At 42.1% G+C, this 27,118-nt stretch overlaps 1 protein-coding gene across 3 annotated transcripts in view; it reads left to right on the top strand.

Annotated features, from left to right (window-relative positions):
- Nucleotides 1-27,118, top strand: part of SLC24A2 (solute carrier family 24 member 2) — an 82,593-nt gene that overhangs the window by 43,490 nt on the left and 11,985 nt on the right. The window contains exons 3-7 of one of the 3 annotated variants that reach the window (XM_083483382.1): nucleotides 5,392-5,421; nucleotides 8,093-8,201; nucleotides 17,621-17,671; nucleotides 22,816-22,911; nucleotides 24,567-24,655. In XM_083483382.1, coding sequence (XP_083339508.1) covers nucleotides 5,392-5,421; nucleotides 8,093-8,201; nucleotides 17,621-17,671; nucleotides 22,816-22,911; nucleotides 24,567-24,655 — 375 coding nt within the window. The remainder of the gene's footprint in view (nucleotides 1-5,391; nucleotides 5,422-8,092; nucleotides 8,202-17,620; nucleotides 17,672-22,815; nucleotides 22,912-24,566; nucleotides 24,656-27,118) is intronic. The other 2 variants (XM_083483384.1, XM_083483383.1) reach the window with 2 other exon arrangements.

A 27,118-nucleotide genomic window follows, 5' to 3' on the forward strand; every position in this document is an offset into this window, starting at 1 on the left:
TTCCATCTTGTAAGAACAGCTTTGCCCAAATCCTGATTCAGAGAAGTGTGGGAATGAGATCTGGGTGGGAGACCTCAAAGACCTGAGGTGGGATACCATCCAGGACAAGCAACCAGCCACTTAAAACAGTGTTGGCTAGAATTAAAAGAGTCCATACTCAAGGTTGAACATAGTTGCCATCTCATCCTAGTAAGGGTGCATTATATGAACTGATCTTCAGCATCATTATGTTGGCAGCGTTATAATATGGAGTCTCTTTAATATGTATGTGGTGGGGTGGTAAAGTTTTTGGGGAGATTTCAGAAATTGTTCCACACATGACCCCACTAATGTATATTTAGCACATCTCTCATTATATGACAGCAAAGCAATATTGATTATACACAATGGCTCATTGATACTTCTCCTGGCAGCAGTAATATTGGAAGAGGTAAGATACTAGAAGCTGAACACTAGATCTCCATTAGAGGGGTGAATATAATAGAATCTAGAATTTTTGTCTGAAAAGGTTACCTACCGCAGCAGAAGGTTGAGGGGCTTGGTCAAACAATGCAACTATCTGAAGACTCCATGTCTGTCAAATGTTACTAAAGGATCTGACCTCCCAAGACCACCAACAGATCTCTTTCTGAGGAGATAATTTACCTTGGGCATTTTGGTAGCAAAATTAAACACCAAAAAGACTGGGCTTAGAATATACATTCCTTTGAAACTTGTATGAGGAAAATGGTTTGGGAAACTTGTTTGTATTTTGGAATGTTAATTGTGCTGTTTGAAACCAAATAAAAATGTGTCCATATATTTGTTCAGCTAGTCAGAATAGGCAGTAAGCTTTGTACCACGTTGTTGCATCATCTCCATCCTGTATGAGGCAGGGAGAGAGAGACGTTTGCCCTCCACAACAGGTCAGCTCACCATGTGCCAGTTAACTTAGAATAGCTTGATACCAGAGATGAAGGTTAGGAGACCGTTTTCTTCTTGTGTTTGGAAGATCACAGTCATACAGGTAAAGTGCCAGGAATAATTAGAAGAGACAATGCTTCAGTCCCCAGTAGGCGCTGAACGCTTTATCTATAATGAAGAACTTGCCGTTCTGATTTTGTGCTGTTTTGTTCTGATTAACTGGCAAGCTAGTTGCCCTTATAGTGCATTCTCATGGTAGCGGCAATGCTGTCTTTCTGAATAATCGTCACAAGGACGTAATATGAGTTAGTACTGTGTTAGACAGTACTAAAGATCGTGTTCAACAAGTCAGGTTGCACCCTTGCTGCATAATTTGTTTGACTTCTATACTGATTGTCTCGCCTCTGTTTGGGGGCAATTCTTACATGTCCAACATCTCAGTCCCAAATCTGTTTACTTGGAGCTATTTGTCCCACTGATTCTCAGTAAATCTGCTTAGGAACTCGAGAGACCCTGCAGCTACAATCCTACACATACACACAACTTTATATTTAATGATTTTATGCTTTGCTGTTGTATCCCACTCTGGAAATACTTTGGAATACTGTGCCAATAACTCTTTTTTGAAAAGAAATGTGTGTGTGTTTTGGAGGGAATCACAGCACTATGGCAATAGTTCTGCCAGCACATGCTTTTCAGCTTGCCAGGTAGAACTGTCCCCCTTTGCACTAACAGACATCCCACTCTGGGGTGGGAAGAAGAGTGCAGAAAGCCCCATTGCACTAACAGACATCCCGCTCTTGGTCTCTGATGATGATGATGATGATGATGATGATGATGATAATAATAATAATAATAATAATAATAGCACAGCTCTGTTTGCCGCTGCCATCTCGTACCAAATCCAAATACTGTATAGGTCTGAAAAGTATTACGTACAGAGAAAATCACTCCTCCTTCACTGAGCACAGGTGTCAATCATCATGTAGTCAAAATGGCACCACCTGCACATAAGAGGAAGGTGTTAGGAGGCTCAGAAGAACCCCAAGATTTGCAGTAATGCAAAAAAAGAAATCTTTAGGAACCCCTTCCCCCCAAACAGCTCATTGAGGACTCAGTGGGCACAGAACGCTGCCTGGAAGGAAGAATGGAAAGCCAGGAATTGAACATCATGGAAAATGGCATGGCTGAGAGGAACAGGGACATCTTGGGCAGATTCCATTGGCTTCCCCCGTTTTCAGATTTCAGGGGGTGGGAGATAATCCTTACGTAAGACAAAACAGCTCCATCCACACACAAGAGAGCAGGTACTGTGAGGTTTGGGTGAACCCAGAGATCTGCAGAAGTACAAGGAATCTTGGGGGGTGGGGTGGATATCTAATGGGGAGGAACCCGAAACAATCCATTGGGGACTGAGCAGGATCAGCAGCTCTGAAGTGCTGAATCACTTGGAAATGCAAACAGAGCAAGGAATGGAATGGAATGGGCTGACTGGTGAGGAGAGTTGAGATGGGGCAAGAGAGGCTAGCTGAAAGAACAAGGAGGAAGCCCAGAGAAAGTGGAAGGTAGGCACTCATACCTTGGTCTTTTCCATTATTGTCCTCTGTCTCCTTCCCTTTACTCCTTTTGGAGAAATTAGGAGAAATCTGCTTCCAGGGCAGATAGATATAGATAGATTAGATATAGATATAGATATTTCCCAGTAGTGATGTATGGAAGTGAAAGCTGAACCATAAAGAAGGCTGATCACTGAAGAATTTATGCTTTTGAATTATGGTGCTGGAGGAGACTCTTGAGAGTCCTATGGACTGCAAGAAGATCAAACCTCTCCATTCTGAAGAAAATCAGCCCTGAGTGCTCAATAGAAGGACAGATCGTGAAGCTGAGGCTCCAATACTTTGGCCACCTCATGAGAAGAGAAGACTCCTTGGAAAAGACCCTGGTGTTAGGAAAGATGGAGGGCACAAGGAGAAGGGGACAACAGAGGACGAGATGTTTGGACAGTGTTCTCTAAGCTACCAACATGAGTTTGACCAAACTGCTGGAGGCAGTGGAAGACAGGAGTGCCTGGAGTGCTCTGGCCCATGGGGTCACGAAGAGTCGGACACGACTAAATGACTAAACAACAACAACAACAATAGTTGGGTAGTGGGTTGAAGTCATCAACACTTGATTGGAGCCCAGGAAGCTGTAGAACAAAAGTACCACTTACAGTAGCGATTCGGCAGGATGGTAAATTGTATCTGCAGATAAGCTTGTGAAGAAAATCACCTGTGCTTCTACAACAGAAGAACCCTTTTCTATTTTGACCCCAGTTGACTTTTCCTTGGCGTAATAAGTTAAAAAAAGAGGAAGGGGAAGTTTTCTCATCTAGTCTACCACATCGTCTACCACAATTTACATGTAGCTTCTATGGGGCTTTAAGCAAAGTCTTCCTTAGGTTGGAGACCTTAGTCCTGCTATCTAGACATCTCAACTCTTCATCTAGAGCAGGCATGGCCCTCCAGCAGTTTTGGGACTACAACTCCCATCATCCCTAGCTAACAGGACCAGGGGTCAGGGATGATGGGAACTGTAGTCCCAAAACAGTTGGAGAGCCACGTTTGGCCATGCCTGATCTAGAGTTTCTGCAGATTTAAGTTGGAACTCTGTTGTGCCCTCTACTGCTGAACTATGGAACCTCCCATAATTGATTTCTTTTTAGCCCACATCCCAACAATTCCCTAAATATCAGAGCTCATTCTTCAAAAAAACTGGATCAAAGTGAATATAGGAAACTTCAGCTTGCTTTTTATCTTCTGCCAGTGGTTCTCCTTCTGAGGTCAACTACAAACGAGCCGTATCTATTGGCCTGAGATGGAAATTCTGTTTTATAAATTGTGGGTTCTCTTACTTTATATCATGTGTATTATTGCATAGTATGTTCAGTGTACAGCATACTCTGCAATGTTTTGCATCACTAAAACTTACAAATTGGGCTTCGTTCCCTAATGGCTTGTGGCTTGAAATACCAGGAATGTGCTTATTAAAGTATCTTTGAACAGTTTGGGCATCTCTGGAGCAGGGCCAGCCATGGACGTTTTGCCACCTGAGGCAAACCAGAAATTGCTGCCCGGTTTCCTCCTCCTCCTCTGTGCACCCAACATGCATTAGATGTCAATCAGGCAAAGGCCTGGTTAAAGAGGAACTTTTTCTATCTATTATCATTTATAATAAAAGGTAAAGGGACCCCTGACCATTAGGTCCAGTTGTGGCCGACTCTGGGGTTGCGGCGTTCATCTCGCTTTATTGGCCGAGGGAGCCAGTGTACAGCTTCCGGGTCATGTGTCCAGCAGGACTAAGCCACTTCTGGCGAACCAGAGCAGCGCATGGAAATGCCGTTTTCCTTCCCGCCGGAGCGATACCTATTTATCTACTTGCACTTTGACGTGCTTTCGAACTGCTAGGTTGGCAGGAGCAGGGACCGAGCAACAGGAGCTCACCCCGTTGCGGGGATTCGAACCGCCGACCTTCTGATTGGCAAGTCCTAGGCTCTGTGGTTTAACCCACAGCACCACTCGCATCCCATTATTTATTTATTATACTTGTCCTGTAAAGGCCAAGCTAGATGTGAGGGGACATGGAATTAATTGTGTAGATACAGTTATGCGCACTTAAATAAATTTGTAAATAACATCCATGGGAAGCCTCCAAGTTGTTGGGGATTGGGATGTGGGACTGCTTTCCACTGTCCAAACCATTACTTCTCTGAAGAGATTTACATTTTAAGGGAAGTCCTCATTGGTCCTAAATATCAATTACAGGTATGGTAGGTATGTAGTCTCTGTTTCAAAATGTCAAGGCAATCATCCTTATTTCTTCAAGCCATTCTTCTTACAGCAGGATTACTCTGAGGTGCTTTATTTACATATTTATTTACATAGATGAATGATTCAGATGCATATGTGTCTAGAATAAATGTCTAGAGTTGCATGACACTGAGATGTGACTCTTTTCTACAGAATTTAAAACCATGGAGAGACCTGGTTTGAACAAAGACATTGGATTCTTATCCCATTATACATGACTAAGCCATTTCTCACCTTCTCACCCCTTGCCTTTTCCTGTAAGACCTATTACAGTCGTTAAGAGTCGTCAACAGGCTCATCTCAGCTATCTGCCAATCACCCATTCCCACCACCCTTCTGAGTAATACCCCTCCCCACCTTCTCACTATATAGAAGGATCTGGCAACTTCTGTTTCAGTGTATCTGAAGAAGTGTGCATGCACACGAAAGCTCATACCAAGAACTAACTTAGTTGGTCTTTAAGGTGCTACTGGAAGGAATTTTTTTATACAGAATGTATGTTAGCATTTCTAGGGAGAGAGAGAAATTATTGTGCTGTCTTGACACTTTGTTTAACACTTTCTTTTGAAAACATTGGCATGCTTTACCATCCATTTTACTCTTTTGTTTTGTCTTTTCTTTTTCCTTTCCACTCATGCAGTCAAATGCCGGGGAGGACCAGACACTAACGGTAGGCAGTAGCAAGTGTCTTTTTATATCTAGTCATTTTGATTCTAAAATGCATAGTCAGTTTTTTTTTTATTATATATGTGATGATATAATTGTAAAACTTAGAATTCTAGTGCTAAAACTATTTCTGGGATTTTACTTTTCCGTTTCATTTGCATTTTATTGGAAGATGGGTGCATATACAGAGGGACTGCATCCAACTAAGTTTTATTCACAGGTGGCCTGTTGATCCTTAGTTAGGCATGCTCATTCATTTCAATAGGTCCACTGTCAAGTATGACTTAAGACTGGATACAAGTCAGAGTCTTCCATTTTTCCTTGGCCTTAATCACCAAGCTACATACAGTCATACCTCAGGCTACAGACACTTCAGGTTGCGTTTTCTTGGGTTACGGACCACCAAAACCCAGCAGTACCGAAACGGGTTACTTCCAGGTTTCAGTGGTCGTGCATGCGCAGAAGCGCTGAATCGCGACCCACGCATGTGCAGGTTGCAAACGTGCATGCCACACAGATCACGTTCACAACCCGAGCGTCCATTGTATTGTAGTTGCTTGCCTCTCTCCTTGCAGTTTTGCAGCCCACAAGAAACCAAGGTGTAGAAGCTGTCTGGCCCAGTTTAGGTGAAGAACTTCGCTTTCATTGGCTAACTGGCAGCCAAGGACACATTTCCCTTTCCTTTGATAGCTAAGGTAAAGGTAATGAGACCCCTGACCATTAGGTCCAGTCGTGACCGACTCTGGGGTTGCGGCACTCATCTTTCTTTATTGGCTGAGGGAGTACAGCTTCTGTGGCCAGCATGACTAAGCTGCTTCTGGTGAAACCAGAGCAGCGCACAGAAACACCGTTTACCTTCCCGCCGGAGCGGTACCTATTTATCTACTTGCACTTTGACGTGCTTTCAAACTGCTAGGTTGGCAGGAGCAGGGACCGAGCAATGGGAGCTCACCCTGTCGCGGGGATTCAAACCGCCGACCTTCTGATCGGCAAGTCCTAGGCTCTGTGGTTTAGACCACAGTGCCACCCACGTCCCACCTTTGATAGCTAACTCTCTTCAAATGCCTGTTCTTTCATTCGTGTCACCTCAGTAGATACGGTTTTGTGAATGTGTTTGCCCAGGTCATGCGTAGCTCCCCTCCCAGGGCTCATGTGCTTAACCAAACCCCCCTGGTTATAAAAAAATGGCCCTGCAAGTTATTTTTTTCTTTTCCACCAACTGCGCATACATCTTACATTCCACCTACAAAACTACAGTGAGTCAGAAGAATGAATTGCATATGAATATGGAAATCATGTTAAGAACTTCATTGCTTTTCCATAGGTCTGGTTCACATGTCGCTTAAAAAGCAGGGGTCGGCAAAGGTTTTGTGGCTTGGGCTGGAGTGCGCACGCATGCGCAAATGCTATTTCCGGCGCTCCTTCCGGTGCGGAGGAGGCTTGCCCTGTTCTGGGAAGTTTTTAATGTGTGATATTTTAGTGTTTTTTTGGTTTCTATGGAAGCCACCCAGAGTGGCTGGGGAAACCCAGCCAGATGGGCGGGGTACAAATAATTAATAATAAAAATTATTATTATTATTATTATTATTATTCCCATTGGCTGCAGGAGCTTCCTGCAGCCAATGGGAAGCCGGCCAGCATCGCGGAAGGCAGTCCCCGCTCTGCTCTGCGCCAGTTTAGCATGGCACACGGGAGCCAACTAAGCAGGCGGCGAGGGTCCCCTAGCGGGCAGTGTGGGTCCATGGGCCTTAGGTTGCCAACCCCTGCTTTAAAGCACGGTTGAAATAAAACTACCACACTGTTCAAAAGTTCCCGTTTTCTTCCTTTTGCTGCACCAAAAAGCAATCAAACCAGACTGGCCATAGTACACATGTCCCTTCAAGTGTCCCATTTTCTAGGGGCAATCTCAGAATTTCAGAAGCCATCCCAATTTCTGATTTGATCCTGGAATGTCCTGGTTGTCCTTTTTTTTACTCCCCTCCACAAATGCCCACTCCTGCCACGAACCAGTAAGTAAAGGGGAAGAGTTACCTTAGTAGATGCCTGGTCTTGTTTTTAGTCCAATTTGGAGCCTTCATTTTGCTCAGTATTTCTGCTGTGAGCTGGAAGAGGCCCCTTCTTCCTTGGCCACAACTAACTTGTCATTTGCTCTTAAGATACTGGTGTTTATGAGGCTTATATAATGTGACCCAGGGACTGAAAACCTAGCTTTATGTGAAGTATTTAAGACTATATTATCTTTTATATTTACTAAGTTTTCCATTGTAACCATCCAATAAAAACCACATTAAAACATTCCAAATTATAATACAATTTAAAAAGCCAAACAACTATGCCAAATTATATATCTTTGGGTGACTTCCCATGATCTGAAGTTCGGGGAGTGATGATCTAACGTTGCACTGCATTCCTTAATTACTCCAAATAGTCCTGATAAACATTTCCGATATTGATCCTGTGTTTATTTTTAACAGCCTCTGAATTCATTTAGCAAGCGGGTTAGTCCTGACTGTACGACCTTATTGTGTTATCTAATTATTTTCCTAAAATATTTTAAAAATAACAATACCTGCTTTATATACATACTAGAGAGGAGTCACAGTGTTGTAGTACATGAAGTAAATTTACTTTCCAAACAGGATTTAAATAGTTTTTTCCCCTCTTTCCCCCTTTAGACTAAGCCCCGTCTGCAGCGTGGTGGGAGCTCTGCATCTCTGCACAACAGTCTAATGAGGAACAGCATTTTTCAGCTTATGATTCACACTCTTGACCCACTTGCTGAAGGTATCGCTTCAATGTGTTTTATTTTTTCTGTTGCTTTTCTTTCCCTCTGCCTTCGGCAGCTAATGCTTCTTTTCTCCTGTTCTCTTCCGGCGCAGTTGACAAAATGGGTGCTTTCTTTTCATCTCAGTAGGGGGCTTCCACACGTGCAAAAACCTCCCATGCACAAACATTGGTTTAAAATCAGCCTTTAAATCAAGGTCCCGCTGAAACAATTCCTCTCCCTTCAGATAAAATAGACATATGTAGACACAGCCCTGTTTGTGTGTTTTGTGTGTATGCAGCTGTGTGTGTGTGTGTGTGTGTGTGTGTTCTTAAGTCTTGGCTTTAGCTTTTCATACAGATTATGTCTTCCGAAATAACGCTTGCATTTGCAAGGCTAGAATTTCTCCAAAAATAAGTAATCGTATGTTAGCAAACTATGAGAATATTCTCATCATTTGCTTACTCAAGTGATTGCAAAATTTAAATTGCTCTGTATTAGAAGCACAAGGAATTTGGGTTTCACTTGAAAACTGTTTAATTACATTTTTTTTAATAAAAAAAAGTGAATACTCCACATCTCTTTGAAACGAAGATTTTGGTTTTTTTTGTCATTTTTAACCAAATGATGTAACGTTCACCAGTCTTAAAGGAAAAGCTGCTACTCTTTCATTCCTTACGTTCTAAGCATTACCAAGTCTCCGCTCAGACAAGTACATGTGCTTGAAAATGTTGTCAGAAGCAATTGGGTCTCTCTTGACTGTATAAAGCTTTGCAACTGCCACTGGAAGCTTTGCAGCTGCTCAGTTGAAATTAACTTTGCCAGTAATAATCTGTCTGGACTGTGAAGGTTAGCTTTTAAAAAATAAATAAGATTTGTATCTTCTGTCATCTTACGAAAAGAAGCAAACAAACCCCAAGACACCCAACCAAATTGTATAATTTGCCTCCTTTTATATTCCTTTGTTTTCTCCTTCAAAGCATAGCTTTGCATCTGTCTTGCATCATCTGCCCTAAGCAGCTGCTGTGTAGCCTTTCAGAACCATTTTTTAAAAACATAACACAGTGTTGAAGGAGGTTTACTTTTCCTCTCCTGTAACAAAAGTATTTAGATGGATATTCCAGAAATCCAGTGTCAGCACTCATTTATTGGTGGGCCATGACCAACAACTAGCTTATGCCTTACCCTAAATTTGCACCTGCGAAAGCACCACCATCTTCTTAAAGTCTTCTTAAAAGGTTGAGGGGGAAAGCATGGGAGATCAGGCAGGAGGTAGACAAGAGAAGGGGAAAGCTGGGTCAAAATTAATATTCAGTGTGCATTATAAGCCAAGAACAGAAATGCATGTATTCAAAAATTGGGTCTGATCTTGAAATATTATTTTAGCAAAACTATAAATCCTCCAGGTGATGCGGTCATCTAGTTGTGAGATTATGACGGTGACCATTGTGATTAAAGTTACCAAGGCGCTGCATAAAGATTAATTTTTTTTAAGTACAGTTCCTTCCCACAACCTTACGGTCTAGTAGATACGATACCAAAGGGGAAAGGGGTTGAGAGTTCAAAGAGGGAGAGCAAACTAGTACCGTTAATTCCCCCCCCCCAAAAAAAAATTTAAAAAATTATTCATTTTGTAACACAAATGAACAACAAAAACAAAAAAGCAAACAATACAAATTCTTATCTTATCCTTATTTTTTCTAAACATTGTTGGGTGAACTTCCCCAAGTCTCCGCTACCTGATTTTCATTTTAACTCATCTTTAGCAGATTACAAATATCATAATTTGTAACCATTTTTTTATCACACTTGCTTTTCCCATAAAAAATCTTCATATTTTATCCCTTACAAATAATACTATTTTAAAATAAATTATCTTCTACTTCTAACCCTACAGCCTATATCCACGTCCAAAGCTATTCTAAGATTTAAATATTAACATATTTTTTCAAATAGTCTTTAAACTTCTTCCAGTCTTCTTCCACCACCTCTTCTCTCTGGTCTCAGAATCTCCCAGTCAGTTCGGCAAGTTCCATATAGTCCAGTGGTCCCACTAATGTTATACATGTTGAACCATCAGGTGGGATGGCCACTGAGGGAGATGGTTTGGGGAGAGCCACTGCTTTTTCATCTATTGTACTAATAATAGCATTAACTTAGGACATTTATTAAGGATTAAAGTATTCCTCGGGCCATTAAGTTATCCTGGGTAATTGTTTGTCTTCTGGGAATCTAAAGTATTCATAAAGTGCTTTAGAGTGTTCAAAACGCTTCGCATACATTAAATTGTACAAAAAGGGAGGCACGATTATCTCCATATTACAGATACAGAGAGAGGGACTGAGAGATAATGGCTTTCTTAAGAAAGTGAGCTTTATTTGTATCTGTCTCACCCTTCACTACTGCATTTACAGGCAGCTGACATCTTAAGACTATAAACAAACATAATAAAATTATGACAATAGATAAAAACTACAACAGTAAACCACCAAACGTTAAAACTAGAAATTTCCTGATTTGTAGCTCATTTTCATGCAGCACAAGTCTATGCCTGTTTACGCAAAACTAAGTCCCACAGTGCTCAATGGAACTTACATCTAGGAAAAGCGTGTAAAAAAATTGTGTCCTTAGCTACTATGCCATATCAAGACATCACTTGATTCTTAAGTCCTTTTAATCCACTGGCATTATTTAAACTTTGCAAGAAATTTGCAGGATAAGTTATCGCATCTTGAAGCATTTTTTTTTAATTCGTAAAAAGAACCATATAAATATGTGATTATTTAAGTGTACTTTCACCCCATTATGTCTTAATCCCCAAACTTACAAATGTGTACAGGTAACTTTAATCTTACGCTTATTTTACTTATGCAGTTGCAATTTTGTGCGGGTGAGCAGAGGAAACCCAGTCTCCATTTATTTGTTTCCCCACAGGCAACTGCACCAAGCTCCTATTGCAGCACCCCAGGGGTCAGGCTTTGGCAGGTGTCTTAGAGAGCCAGTGTGGTGTAGTGGTTAAGAGCGGTGGACTCGTAATCTGGTGAAATGGGTTCGCTTCCCCGCTCCTCCACATGCAGCTGCTGGGTGACTTTGGGCCAGTCACACTTCTTTGAAGTCTCTCAGCCCCACTCAACTCACAGAGTGCTTGTTGTAGGGGAGGAAGGGAAAGGAGATTGTTAGCCGCTTTGAGACTCCTTCGGGTAGTGATAAAGCGGGGTATCAAATCCAAAATCATCATCTTCTTCTTCTTCTTCTTCTTCTTCTTCTTCTTCTTCTTCTTCGAGCCCACTGACCTCTGTCCCCAAGCTGGGCAGGTGCTTACTAGGCTTTGGGAAGGAGGAGGGAGGACTCTAGGACTCTGCCAGAGTCCTCACACCTGCTTCCCAAAGCCAGGCAAGCACTTACTGAATTTTGGGAAGGCGGCAGGAGGGCTTCGGGACCTTGTCAGAGTGGAGTGTTTTTTCAACTTTCAAATTCCAAAAATGTGGGGTGCTAAAAAGTTGTAACATCGCCACTTCCAGGGAGGAATGGTGGCGGACTAGTCATGGACTGCTGACACTCCTGTCGGCAGAGATAATTATGTTGTGATTGAGATAACCAAGGTATGAAGCTTGGTTACCAAAACTCCCTTTTAAGATAAGGAAGTTCAGCAATGAGCATCACATGCTCAGAAGAAGATGTTCATCACGCCAGAGACAGAAGCTTTCAGGAGTGGAGGATCATCTAGAGAGAGGAACAGTCATTGGGCCCATGCACCAAATAATAGCCCTTAAATTAGGCCATCGGGTCAACGAAACCTCCTTCTTTTCGCTACTACTAAGATTGGAAGTAAATATGAGTTTGATTTTCTGTCTGCCAGTTAATTAGCACCCAGAAAGGAAGCAGGCTGCGGGGGGTGGGGCAGCAGCGGTGGCAAAAAAGCACTAATTAACAGGCTACAAAATAAGTCAAAAATCTTAAATTAATTACTATCAACTTCGAAAGAATACAACTTATAAGATAGACCTGAATCTGCTTTCAATCTTCACTTTGTATTGCTGGTAAATCTCCATCTTGTATTTGCTGTGTTGGCTGCGGAAACGAATCTGAAAAGGAATGCTTAAGAAGATGCAAGTTCCTGAAAAAGGAGACTGCCAAGGGGGAGATTAATAGGACCCAGTATGGCAAGGGCAATGCTGAATGCTTCACCAATAGTTTATATCATACAATGGCTGCTGGACGAACAGCTGACAGTTAAGAGCTGAGATGTGTAGAACGTTAAAAGAGATTGGATGAGAGATGCTTCAGACTAAGAATGCACAATACCTGTGGGAAAAGATGTGTTTCTATATCTGCCTGAACATGTGCAAACCTCTAGTGAATATTGTTAATAATCAGTAATAATAAATGTATGGCAAGAATATACTACTAAACAGGATACTTTAAAAAGCTGTACAATCCAAAATGCATTTCGTTTTTTAAAGAAATCAATATGCCATTGCTTTTCCGCCTATTATGCTAATAATGGCATTAACCTAGGGCACTTATTAAGGATTTTAAGTATTCCCCAGACCATTATCCTGGGTAATTGTTTGTCTTCTGAGAATCTGAAGCATCCATAAAGCCTGGTTTGTTTTCCAACTGCTCGTGCCTCATACCTCTGTAACTTGCTGAGAAACCAGGAAGGAGTGGCTGAATGACTCGTGGTTAAGCAAGCCTGGTGGGTTTGGACATAACGCCAAACCATAGTTGAAAGAAACCACAGGCTAAACAAACCATGGCTTACTTACTCAGGGGCTGATTCTGCGTAATGTATTTGCAGAAATTCTGAGGTATCAGAATTTGAAACAAAAGTGACTGATAATCCTAGACTAGTGAATCTGTTTAGGCTTAGATTGGAGACACAGATAACACACCCTTCAGATCCCTAGCTGTGCCAATATGTTGTGCACTTATGGCCTTGATTTCTTCTTTCCTACTCTTGCATTTGCTAGCGTGTACCTTCCTTCCTTTCTATTAGTATCTTTTCTGTCAATGGGGAAATCTGATTACAAAATACTGGGTATCTGATATCTCTTTTCTTACGTGTTCATTGTCATTCTTTGATTTGAGGCATGTTGTGCAACGACCCCTCTCCCTTCCGTCCTTTCAAAAACCACTTCAGATCGCAATATGTAATCCTTTGCATTTCTCCCCCGCCCCCAGTTAATTTATGATACTTATTTCATTTCTCCTAGTCTCTTTCTTTTAATAAATTCCTTCCCTGAACACCTCCTCTTCTTTCCTCCTCCTTGATTATTATATCCATCTGAGATCGTCCTGGTACCTTCCTCAAACTTCCACTTGGCAGGCACTATTACAGTGGTACCTCGGGTTACATACGCTTCAGGTTACATACGCTTCAGGTTACGGACTCCGCTAACCCAGAAATAGTGCTTCAGGTTAAGAACTTTGCTTCAGGATGAGAACAGAAATCGCGCGGCTGCAGCAGGAGGCCCCATTAGCTAAAGTGGTGCTTCAGGTTAAGAACAGTTTCAGGTTAAGTACGAACCTCCAGAACGAATTAAGTACTTAACCTGAGGTACCACTGTATTTTCCTTAAATGAGAAATGTTAAGGATCAACTCTCTTTCCAGGATCCCAAAGAATGTCAGCTTAAGATAATGATTGTGGCTGCAGCTCAAACCGCTGCTGCTCCCATTCAGAAGGAAGTGGGAAGAGTTGTTATGTCAGGGGTCGAAAACCTAAGGCCTGTGGGCCACAAGTGGCCCAAGGGAGTCGTTTTACCAGCCCACGAGCCCTCCACAAACTGAGCCACCCGCTTGGCGCATCGCTTTGCTAAACCGATGCAGCACAACGCAGGGACTCGCTTTCGCAGCGCCCAAAATCGCGTCTGTGCAGACACAGATGCTGGAAATCGCAGGCGCTCTCACTCATGTGCGCCCGCGATCTGGCCCACAGAGGGGGTGAACCGGCCCAGGCAAAGTAAGCCTTGCTGACCCCTGTGTTATGTAGTCCTTCATACAGCTTTTAGACCAGGGGTTGGCAAGATTTACCTCGCCTGTGCCGGTTCACTCCAGCAGAGATCCCTCCGTGGGCCGGATCGCGCATGTTTTGGCATCTGAGAATCCGCAGATGTTATTTCCGGCACCGTGGAAGCGAGTCCCTGCACCGTGCTGTGCCAGTTTAGCGCAGCACGCAGATACTCTCTGAGTGGGTGGCTCGGTTTGGGGGCAGTTTGGGGGCCAGTTAAACGACTCCCGTGGGCCACTTGTGGCCCATGGGCCTTAGGTTGCCTACCCCTGTTTTAGACAGAGCCATGTGTTGTGAATGCTCCTCCTTTCAACCCCACTCTGAATGCCATACGTATGTCAGAATACAATTGTGCTTAGAAATTCATGATATATTTGAAAGACAATTGTGATCAATTGGTATCGCTTGTAGGGTTACAAGAAGTTTTGTAAGGAGAACTATATGAATTATTGCAAAAGAGGACTAAGAAGGAGTTTATTTAGGATTTGGATTTCATAGCAATAACTATAATAATAAAATGCAAAATTAGAAAGGAAGTTAGAAAACCATCAGTTGAGGTTGATGGAAGTCCTAGGCTGTGATAACCAAAGTTTGTTACTGTTGTTTAAAATGGGATGTTGTGTTTGTAAAAAACAATAAAAATTATATTAAAACAAAACAAAACAGAATGCAATTGTGCTTGCATGCATTATGAATGCCAGTAGAAAAGTGAGCCATTTATTTGTTCTTGTAATTATTATTATTATTATTATTATTATTATTATTATTATTATTATTATTTCTACCCCGCCCATCTGGCTGGGTTTCCTGAACCACTCTGTGCGGCTTTCAACAGAATATTAAAAACAGAATAAAAACTTCAAACATAAAAAACTTCCTTAAACAGTGCTGCCTTCAGATGTCTTCTAAAAGTCAGATACTTGTTTATCTGTTTGACATTTGATGGGAGGGTGTTCAACAGGGTGGGCGCCACCACCGAGAAGGCCCTCTCCCTGGTTCCCTGTATATTTGCTTCTTGCAGGGAGGGAACCGCCAGAAGACCCTCAGAGCTGGACCTCAGTGTCCGGGCTGAATGATGAGTTGGAGACAAATACACCAGTCCTCCTAAGATGATGAATTGTGTAAGATGGTTGGGAATCTGTTGCGGAAATGTAATTGATATTGCCTGTGTCAATCACTTATGACAAGAGAATCACCCAACCTCCCCCTTCACCATGACCACAAAATGTTAAGAGCTGATTCTTTTAATTTTTCAAAAATCTAAAATATAGAATTTGAACATGAAGTCCACTGCTTTTCTTTGTCAACTTTTAAAAACTTGAAAGACCTGGCCTGAATGCAAAACTGCCTCTTTCTTCTCAAGGACCCTTTTAATTATGTTTTTGCTCTGTCCCTTTCCTACTGCAAATATCGTGGGTTGGGGAGTTATGTGAAAATGGTTTTCTCATTAATGAAGCCTTCTGAAGCAAGTCCTGTTTAACCATTGTCGTGGCACTGTTACATTTTAATGCCTACCTGACAAATAGCGCCACGAGGTGTGTTTAGGGCATTCAGGAATCTTAGGGAAGTCAACCGAAAAATCATATTTCCCTAAAAACTCAACAACTTCCTGGTTTCTTACTTTTTGAAGTAAATGCCACGTAACTGTAAGTTCTGAACAGTGGCATAGCAAGCAAGAGACTGTCCTTCTTAAATTGACTATACATTTTAGCCAGTACAGGGATGCACAGGTAAGATACATTTCATATTTATCAGGAAACAAAATCCTCTACTTATTAGCAATTAAGATTGGAAAATCGTCACTGATCTTAGATCTAAACTTTATGAGAGAGATCAAGTGTTATGGAAACGTGCCTGAACCCAGACCGTTTTTAGAAGAGAACATGCAATCGAAAGAGTTGACTAAAGAGCGAAATAATGGACCGTTGCTGCTATAATTACTTTCTAAGTGCTTCCATTAAAGCAGGGAGAATAACATCTGAAATTCTATTATTAGGTCTCTGCAAAGCTTCAGTTTTGGTAGTCGGTGATAAATGCTCAGAAATGGAAGTTCCGAAGGAGGACTAGAACATAATGATGGGGGGGAATCACAGTGTTTCTAAAGAATTTGCCTTAATTTGTCATTATTTTGCACCCCTACTTATCTCATGAATAATTTAAAAAGTCATTTTGAACAATTAACTCACCCCCAGGTATTAAAATGAGCTCGTATTTCCAGTTCGGAGTGGAACTTTCCCTTTGAACTTGGAGAGTTCCAACACTGCTTCCACCGTTGATTTGCATCTTATATAATCTTAGCTTTACTGCATTGGTGCTACAAGATAATTCCACTTTGCAGAAGGCTTTTCCTTCTGTTCGACGAAGGGGTGAAGAAGCTCCCTGACTCAGATGTTTTCTTTGAAACATATGCTCAGCAATCACAGTGCGACTGTAATGTGCATTTCTGAAGCATTCCTATTTTATTTAAGTTTTCAGATTTACAATTACATCGTTTTCCATTCTTATACAGCAGTTCTTTTTGACTTCCCACCCAGTCTGCATGAAAAACAAAATGAAGTATATTTAGAGTATATCACATAAAAAGCCACAACCTAAATTAATTCATGAAAAGCCTTACGTGGCTCAAGAGCCCAATACCTCTCCCCATAGGAACCGACCTAGACCCTGTGCTTGTCATCCAAGGCCCTTCTCTATGTCCCCCCCCCCCCGGAGAGGTTTGGAGGGTTAAAACACAAGAACGGGGCCTTTTCTGTGGTGGCTCCCTGGCTGTGTAATGCTTTCCCCAGAGAGGCTTGCCTGGAACCATCATTATATATCTTTAGGCTCCAGGCCTTTGGCCATTAAATATCTATGGCCTGTTAAATGAGGAGGTTGGGCTGTTCTTACAATTATTTTATTATTATGCTGTTATCATGTTTCTTATTATTATACTGTGTAAATTATGTTCTTAATTTTGTACACTGCCCTGGGATTTTTGGATAAAAGGTGGTATAAAATTTAAAAATAAATTAATAAAAAAACTTCAATCGTATCCCAATAAACATTAAATAGGCTTTCACCGGAACGTGTTCTTAGGCATCTTGCAGACTATTGATGCTAAGTAAATATTAAATCGTAGCATAAAATTGTAGTTTACAAAAGAAGATTCTCAGAAGGTGAAGCTTAAAACGTAACCCTAGAAGAGAAAATGTAATTTCCAGTGACACCCCAAAACTTACTGCGTTTTGTGCTCAAACCAACCTACCCAAGATGCTTACATTAACTACAGAAACAATTTTCATAAATACGTCTCATTTTGACAAGCTGTGCTTCCCTACTCTGCAGAAAGATTATTGCTGTGAATTTTATTGAGAATGTGTGAAAGCATGTTGATTACTTTGAATGTCTGCTGCTTCCTTATCTCTGTGTCTTTTACTATGATGTTGTAGAGCTTGGATCATATGGAAAGCTAAAATATTATGACACAATGACTGAAGAAGGTAAGAAATATTTTGGAATTTTTGTCTCAGCATTTTTCTATACTCTTTTTTTAAACAAAAAACAAAAAAACTATGATTACTTTTCTTCTTCTTGGGTTTTTTTTTAGTTCCTCTTTGCATGATTTCACTGACATAGCGTGATGTGCTACCATACTTCTTAACGTTTTTATCAACTCGCATTTGCTGTTTCTTTTTTTATTGCCATACAGCAAATCAGTTTTGCTTTGACATAGCACACACTTCCACCGATCGTCAATTTTAAAATTTTGTTCTTCATGCAAACCTGATCATGTCCACAGCAAGCCCTACTGAGTACAGTGGGACCCACTCCCATCGAAGTGTGTAAAATGTGCCTAAATTTATTAACGCAAGACACAATGAGACTTATCAATCACACTTCTCATTTTGGATATAGCAAGGCTAGGAGATGACCTTTTGATTTTGCAAACACCTACGTGCAAATCGTTCAGAGCTTCATCAAAATATTTGGCTAATTGATGTGAGTGTTTTCATCGAGGTTAGGTGACGTTGTGCAATCCACATTAACAACTGAGATATAGTTTACACCTGTGCAGCCATTTTAAAAACGTAAGCTATGCCAATTAGCAGTTTGCTCCATCTTGTCAGCACACGCAGTCCTTATCCAAAGTTTTGATGGATGAATGAGAGGTGGGTGATGCTACTATCGTCTCCTCCCCATAGCTAAACCAAAGGTGGAACTGCACTGAGAGTTCTTGCAATCCTTATTCAGGGAGGGGGCAATTGCAAGGAAGAATCCATGGAAGGAAGTGAGGCACTTCCCTCTTCCCTCTCTCACTTATTTGGTGCTGAATGGATCTCGAACAGGAAGTAAGATTGGCAATTTGCCACAAACTATGTCCATTGTTGGATGTGGGTGGCGCTGTGGGTTAAACCACAGAGCCTAGGACTTGCTGATCAGAAGGCCAGCAGTTCGAATCCCCGCGACAGGGTGAACTCCCGTTGCTCGGTCCCTGCTCCTGCCAACCTAGCAGTTCAAAAGCACATCAAAGTCCAAGTAGATAAATAGGTACCACTCCAGCGGGAAGGTAAACGGCATTTCTGTGCGCTGCTCTGGTTTCACCAGAGGCAGCTTAGTCATGCTGGCCACATGACCTGGAAGCTATACGATGGCTCCCTCGGCCAATAAAGCGAGATGAGCACCGCAACCCCAGAGACGGCCATGACTGGACCTAACGGTCTGAGGTCCCTTTACCTTTTTATGTCCATTGTTAGTGGAAGGCTAGGTAGCAAAAATGTTTTGAAAAGTTTTGTGCTTAGATGCTGTGCCTTGGTAATCTTCCACAACTGTAAAAATAATTCTGTATAAAGCCTTTTAAAGAGCAGTTACAGATCTATACTTGGATATATCCGCCTTAAATTAGCTCCATGTCAAACCTGAAAGATGCTCCTTTCCACCCCGCAATTCTCAGAAATGCATGACTCTTGCTCTTCTGCATTTGCATGCAGTGAATTGCATTGGCCTTCTTGGCTTTTGTGGGCTCCAAAGTTTTGCCGTGGTGATGACAGAGGCAAAGACAAATTCTCCTTGTAGCTTGTGACTCCCAAGCTCTTAGGGCTCCTATAGCACTGAAAAGTGGGACATGGGTGGCACTGTGGGTTAAACCACAGAGCCTAGGATTTGCCGATCAGAAGGTTGGCGGTTCGAATTCCCGCGACGGGGTGAGCTCCCGTTGTTCGGTCCCTGCTCCTGCCAACCTAGCAGTTCGAAAGCACGTCAAAGTGCAAGTAGATAAATAGGTACCACACCAGCGGGAAGGTAAACGGCGTTTCCGTGCGCTGCTCTGGTTTGCCAGAAGCGGCTTAGTCCTGCTGGCCGCATGACCTGGATGCTGTACGCCGACTCCTTTGGCCAATAAAGCGAGATGAGCGCCGCAACCCCAGAGTCGGTCACGACTGGACCTAATGGTCAGGGGGTCCCTTTACCTTTACCTTTAGCACTGGAAAAGTCTGTTGTGTGGATGGGGCTGGCTTTTCAAATGCTTCTGGACTTCAGCTCTCAACAGACCCAGTCAGCATGGCCAGTGGTCAGGGATGGTGGGATTTTAGATTAACACTGCCAGGTTCCCCTCCCCTCATGCTAAGCGGCTGAAATGAGCACTTTCCCCATTATGGCCCTGGCAGTCAGTACAACCACTGGCTTTGTTGGGGGGTAGAACAACTGCCTGTTTGCGAGTCCCTCTGGCTGCAAGAGAAACAGGTGTGATCTTGCAATAGGACCCGGCCAATAGGACCAGATTGTAAATAGCCTTTTCTGTTTGTGTGCCTCTTCTGATGACTCCATAATCGATCTGTATCCATTTTTCTACCCATAAGTAGATTTGTACTCTTTACCATGTGAGGTTTTGTACCTATTATTTTAGATTTGCGTTTTCCACTGCATTAGAATGAACTAACTAATGAACAGATGACATCTCATTAATCGGTTCTTCATTTCTCTTTGTAACCACTCTTTATATAGTCTGGCTTTTGTTTCTTGAAGCACCCATTGATCTCGCTATTACATTATGTTGTATTAAATGCTCCTGTTTTCAAACTGTGCCATGCTTGCCAAGTGCATTATTCTGTGTCAAACCAGTACCAACTTTAAAATACATCCATCGGACACTGCAAACATCAAATAATAAAAATCTTGCCGCTGGAGAGACGAATTTTATTGGTGTCCATCAATTGCCATGTTTTTCTTTTGTTTGATTACATGATTATATCCAAGCTTTATGCCTTCATAGATAACCTTCTATGTTCCTAGTCCCAGTTTTCGTTGCTTCTCTGCATCCAGCCATCTTCTGCTCTCCAAAAGCCTTTCAGAAAACCACAAAGGTTACATTTTTAGAAACTAATCTGATCTCAGGAAGGTCTTTTGAGGAGGGCAAAAACCATTGTTGTCTGCATCTCAGAAACATAATGAAAAGGGAAATAGAAAAATATTTCTCTTCCACCACTTCCCCACAAATATTCGGTATTTCCCGCTGCCTACTGCCTCCCATTATATTTGAGCTATATCCTTAAATCACTCCACTTTAATTGAAAAGCAATTGTTAAGATAAATACGGGAAGTCCGTGCTGTGGGCCGATCCCAGTTATAGCTGGAGACACAGTCATGTGCTCCCCCCCACCCCCAGGCAAAGGAGTTGAATACAGTTGTAAAAACAGATTGCTGCTTAGGGTACATACATTCATTTTTTTTACTTTCACCTCTTCTACGTAGGCTTTTCATGATTTAGCAAATATGCCAAGCTTTTTTGTCCAAAGACAACAACAGAGCAAAACAATATCCATCATGGGAAGTATCCTGGTTTGTGAAAAAGACAGGTTCTTATTTTCAGATAAAATAGGAAACTGGTTTGCTGCAAACTCTGGGTTGTTTTACTACATTAAATTTGAATCAGACACTGGTCCATGGTGTTCGCTCAGCCAGTTCCTGCTCATTATCAAAATTCATTATCAGAACGGAGAAAATATATTGTAGGGTAATTACAAATGTCATGCAGTTAGGTCTCTGAGTTGCATAAAGGTCTTATTGGGTTAAAGTAGTTTATTGATTAATTGATAAGTAAATAGCGTATGATTTGTTGGCTGCATTTTATTGTTTGTGTTTTAGTGTTTCATATGTGTCTTAAAACTGTTGTATACTACCTTGAGATTCTCAGAGGAAGGAAAAAGAAACATTTTAATTATCCCCCCCCCCCGTTGCATGAGTGAATCTCCAATTCCTCTCCGTCCCCCTTGCGGTATAACCCCCCTATCTGTCCCAGAGGGTTGCGGGATCCTCTGGAAAAGATTTTGGGGTCGGCTGATGGGCTATAGGGGGAGGAGAGGAGCAGGAAGTCCCATTGCTCATGCAGAAGTCAGACAGATATCATTGGTATTCACCCCTATATTTACTAGGTAGGCTCTAGCTTGAGAATGATTTTGCCACAATTAACGCATTAGTCTCTGGGCTGCCACAGGCCTCTTAGGCTGCAATCCATTTAATTTAGTGAGATCTAGTGTAAACCTGCATAGGACTGAGCTGTTAGTTGTCTCTTCTGGAATTTGTCTCCTAGGAATGGGGGGGAAAGGCGAAGCATAGCAGTCATCTTATTAATAAAAGTTGGTGTTAATTCTGACAGGTTTCTTCATTCAGCGTTAATTGAAACCAAATCCATGTGCCCCCTTGGTCCAAGGTGCTGTCTCTCAGCCTTGCAGGCGCTTCTGATGATACAAATATACACGCAATACTAAGCCACCGTTTTGCAGCTATTCTGAAGGGGTGAAGGTCAGGATGACCAATGGAGAGCCAGGCTAAGGACCTCTAAAGCCATTTAAGAACCTCTGACACCATTTTGAGAGCAAACTAGAAGCTAAAAGCATAAAGTCATTTTAGCAAGCTAAAGACTATTTCTCTTTCTCCTGTTTACCACTTTGCCACCTTCTGTAGAGGCAGCTAGCTTGCAAGGATGCGGTTAGGGTAGCTTGCACCTGAGGTTAAGCCATTTCTGAGAAACGACCCCTGACAAAGGCAAGTAGCAGGATGTTTGGTAACCGCCAGGGTCCAGATAGAACTCTTAAGTGAGAAGGTGCTAAACCACACGACTCGCTTCGGCACATTTCTAGGAAGCATGTGGTCAGGGGTACTTCCTGGAAGTAGTACAGAGGTTAAGTAGATTATAAGCCAGTAGCGCCACCTAGTGGAATAGGCAACTTGGAACCGAAAAGGACACACCAATTTATTCATTGGTTGAGCTTTAATGAATATGCATCAATGACCATAGGAAATTGTCAATCATTGGCTAAAGGGATGCCAAGGGGCTGAACTATGCTTTGCAAGAAGGTATATGAGTTAGCTACCCCCAAGGAGGGGTGGGCATTCTTCATTTTCCTGAATGCACCCTATTTGCTTTTTGTCGGACAAAAAATCCAAATAAAAAAAACTTTTTCTTTAAGAAACTTTGCTGCCTGATTTTTACATTCCTGGTCTGAATACCGATGTCCCTTTCAATTCAAGTTGGAAGATATAAGTTCAGCTTGCTGTTTCACAGTGCAAAAAGCTGAGGCAGTAACAGGAATCTGCCACCTCCGATAGCTGTGCTTTACAAATGTGGTGTTTTTTTTCTTTCTTTCAGGAAAGTTCAAAGAAAGGGCATCTATTCTTCATAAGATGGCCAAAAAGTGTCAGGTGGAGGACGGTGAAAAACGGAATGGAAGTGCTAATCATGCCGGTAGGCAAAACATAATAATATTTAATTATTTCGTTTGCGGATATGTGAATAGAGAGATAGATAATTTATTATGGTCAAAGACCAGCTCACATAACATAACACAATAAAAACAGCATTCATAAAGATAAAATATACAATCAGAGCAGATTGCAGCGTTAGCTCATGAGTTAAAATTGAGATATATACATACACCCGTACAACTGAGATTTGGGCTAGCATAAAAAAAATTGACCCTGAGGCGCCCCAAAGGGGAACGTCAGCATTTCCCTAGTAAGCTATTTTATTTTAGAGAATGATCTGTGCCTACAAATCTGGGCGCAGAATCTGGCTACCAGCCAGGTCGTCTTATGATCTTTGCCTAAGAGGAGAGAGTTAAATATGTGAATAGAAATGCTATAGAGTACTTTACTCAAGAAAATACCGCATTTTTTAAAAAATGAGGTAATACCTCTGTATTTATAGTATAATTGCAAAATAGCATGTACTTTTTTTGTTGCAAAGAAACCTGCATCTGTTCTGCACAACATGGATGGGCCTGGCATTCTCATCTGTCTTCCAATGCAAACATGCTTCCCTTGGCTTCTTGGTATATGCGGTGCAACTGTGTTCGCCAAGTTGGAAGCAGAAGTGAAGAACAAGCTTTCCTTCTGCAACATCTTTTTTCCATGCCTGGTTTTATTTAAGCTTAGATCAGCAGTGGGGAACAGCAGCCCACCGGCCTAATTAGGCCCAGCAAGCCATTTCCCAAACCAGACCCACCTGCCCACATGTTGTGTGATGCAGTGACAGTGAACCCCTTTGAAGATATCACCTGACATCATACTAGAATCAGCTGATTGACAGCTGGGCAGTCCCACTCAGCCAGTTCCCCTCCCCTCCCCTGGCTTAGATAATCCTCTGTGATCACACAGGCTAATGATGGTCAACAAGTTGGCTCATTTGCAACCCACCAGCTGATACACGTGTGTGTTCCCCAATTAAGGGATAGCCCCACATCCCTCATCCACATTCTTCTAGAGACTGGCTAGGAGTCAGAGAATATTCTGCAGAATAAGCGGTGCCTTTTATGCGTTCCTCCTTCACCTTTTCACGAGTATTTAAATTGTGGTGTGTGTGAATAGCCCAGGTTTATCCTTGCACCAGTCAGGTCTAGCAGAACAGGAACTAGGAGAATCCCAAAGCACTACATATTCTTCCTCTCTTGCAACATAAATGCTTGTGTATGGGCAAAGAGGAGCAAATCACAGAGCTTCTCTCTGCCAGTTTCATCTCCTGAGCAGTTCCACCTGAGGTCCTGGGAGTTGGCCGTGTCTGTAAGAGGCAGATGCATGATAAGAGACTAATTCGCTCTGGGTGAGCAGCTGTGTGAACAAGGAGGTGATTAATTAATAGACTTGATATTGGAGCAAAGAAGGTAAAGATTACAAAGATATTATATTAAACTCTGTTAGCATTCAGTTTGACTCTCCTTTAAATGCCACTGGCTTCAGTAGGTTTAAGCTAGACTATTTTTGTCTCAGACTAACTCTTATATCAGCTAATTAAATACCAGTGCTTAACTGTTCGATGAGTTTACAGATTAGTGGTTGAAAAGTAACAGATACGTTCTCAGTTTTGCTTACATTTTGTTTTTTAATTTCTGGAATATGCTTCAGGTGCCCCAAACGCTGCAAAAGTCGAAGTTGAAGTGACACCACCAAATGATGGAGCTATGCAAAACGGAACGGCTGTTGGAGCAGTAGAGGTTGCTATCTTATTCCTTCCCCTTCTCCCCCCTGTCTCCTCCATCCCTATTTATGCATGATTTCGTGATGCACAGGAAGTACCATAAAAGGGCAAAGAGATTCATAAATTTATGAAACACTGGAGAGAGAGAGAGAGAGAGAGAGAGAGACTCTTCTTCTTCTTCTTCTTCTTCTTCTTCTTCTTCTTCTTCCTCCTCCTCCTCCTCCTCCTCCTCCTCCTCTTCTCCCTCCTCACAAGAATTCAGTCCTCCACAGGTATAGCTAGTTATCATACGGTGTTTGTGAATTGCATGGACACAAGCTGTAGTGTTGGCCACTTGGTTTGATCACTTGGCCATTAGCTTTATGCCCTCCTCACACACCCCTTAGAAACATCCAGCTGGTCACTGTTGCAAACAGAATTATGGATGTAGGCCAGGAATGGGGAGGTTGTGGCCTTCCAGATGTTGCCGGACTTCAGTGCCTGTCCTCGCTGACAAAGGACTATGCTGGCTCATCTTCCTCATCCCTGGACAAAGTGGACCTTTGGTCCATTTCAGTAGCACCCTTATGTTTTTACCGTACGAAGTCTGTGGGCCCAGGGTGGGGGATGCTTACCACTTATCAAGATATAACCTATATGCGAGAACAATCACCTTGGAGATTTAAAAAAGCCCAGTGGTTTCACATAAGCTGATGCAGCAGCCGTGTCGTGTGATATGTGGCAAACTGGCTCTCCAAAACTTCTGAGGGAACGTTTTTCTCAAGGTTGGGCCAAAGTCAGCGATGTTTCCTTCCAGGGTGCATTTCTCACGCTTGCCTAGGGAACTGCGTTCACATCACCTGGTTCCATTAATAGAGATTCTTTCCTTGCGCTGAGCAAAACATTTCCTCCCAAGACTGCAGCCTGTCAGCTGTGATTAACTGGATTCATAAAAGGGACACACTTGTGAGTGCAGCAACCTAACCCGCATTCTCTCGTTTTATTTTATTTCTCATTATTTATAAGATTTTATTAATACATTACAATAAAAAAGTTTAATCTAAAAGAAAAGAAAAAGAAGGATACAAAGCCCTCTTTCACAGGTAAATCTTAACTTGACTAACACAAGTTTTGACCCAGAATGAGTTTTTGACAAATGGATTCCCACTTTCAAGACTTCGTAATTAGAGTCATAGCAAAGATACCTGTGGCTCCACCTATTGATGTGCCTGAATAGTCTTGAAATAATTTCAGCTTTTAAACAAGGCTGTCTTCAAAGCAGACAGACAAAAAAAGACAAAGCGCAGTGATTTAATTTTCCATATGAATATTGTTTTGTTATCTTCTTGTTTACATTAGGTATCACCCAGGACTTTAATTTCAGTTAAGCACTTTGATTTCACTGGGAGATATTTGAGCATCTGCTCTACTCTCCCATTGAATCACCAGGATTTAAGACTGCTTAGTTTGGCCTGGATCTTGCCCTTTGTCTGTCTAACAAGGAAGTGTTTTCTTTAAGCACAGGGGGGAAAACACAAAAGGGTCTAGAACTGAACAAATTAATTTGGAAGTATTTATCCTTCCTGTCACTCAGGGCTCAGAAATTATTCAGGAAGAACAGAGGCACAAGGAAGCACAACTGCATCTCATAGAATATTCTATGTACAGTCGTTGTGTGTCTATCGTTTTCTAAGCCCACTGGAAAATCCTGCAGAGTCAGGAAGTCTTGTTTTCAAAAGCAAAGTGCTATGTCTGCCTTATTTTGAATAAACTGTAAAGAGAAAGGACCTGAATTTTTGCAAGTCCATACAACTGGATCAAACCATGCTATCCTCTGCCAGTTCTGCAAAAGAAGAAATCAACAAAAATCTGGCATCAGAAATGGCAACATTTAGAAACCAGTGGGTGAGCCTTTTAATTTCCCAGAACGCTCCACTTTTTATATGAATGTTGGAGTTCCCTGTCAGAGGAATTTCAGAGGGAGAACAGCGTGTCAGATAGCTGGATTGAGACTAATCAAGAAGTTTGATTCCATTCATTTAAGCTTCACTAGATACCATGTTTTACTGTCCCAGTATAGCTGTTAATTAACATAGTAAAACTCTGGTGCTGGTGCTATCAGCAATTGTTGTTCCATATTTTAAGCTTTACACAGAGTTGTGGACATTGTCATGTATCACCCAGCTGAGATTCTAGGCCACGGGTGTCAAACACAAGGCCCGCGGGCTGAATCCGGCCCGCCAGACCTCATCATGTGGCCCGTGTAGCCGCCGCCGGCCGCCGGCCTTCACCTTTTATTCTCGCTTTTTTTTTTTTTTTGACACAAGAAAGCTGCCTCTTTAGCGCATGTGCGGCAGCCTACAAGCCAGAGAACGTCTGCCCTCTAGCGGCGCCGGCCATTCTACACAGGAAACCTCCACTTTACTGTAGGACCTACAGATACAACCGGCCCTTTGAGGGTGACCAAACTGCTGATACGGCCCCCAATGAATTTGAGTTT

The sequence above is a fragment of the Podarcis liolepis genome (assembly GCF_965112155.1).
Source record: "Podarcis liolepis genome assembly, chromosome: 17".
Lineage (NCBI taxonomy): Eukaryota > Metazoa > Chordata > Lepidosauria > Squamata > Lacertidae > Podarcis > Podarcis liolepis.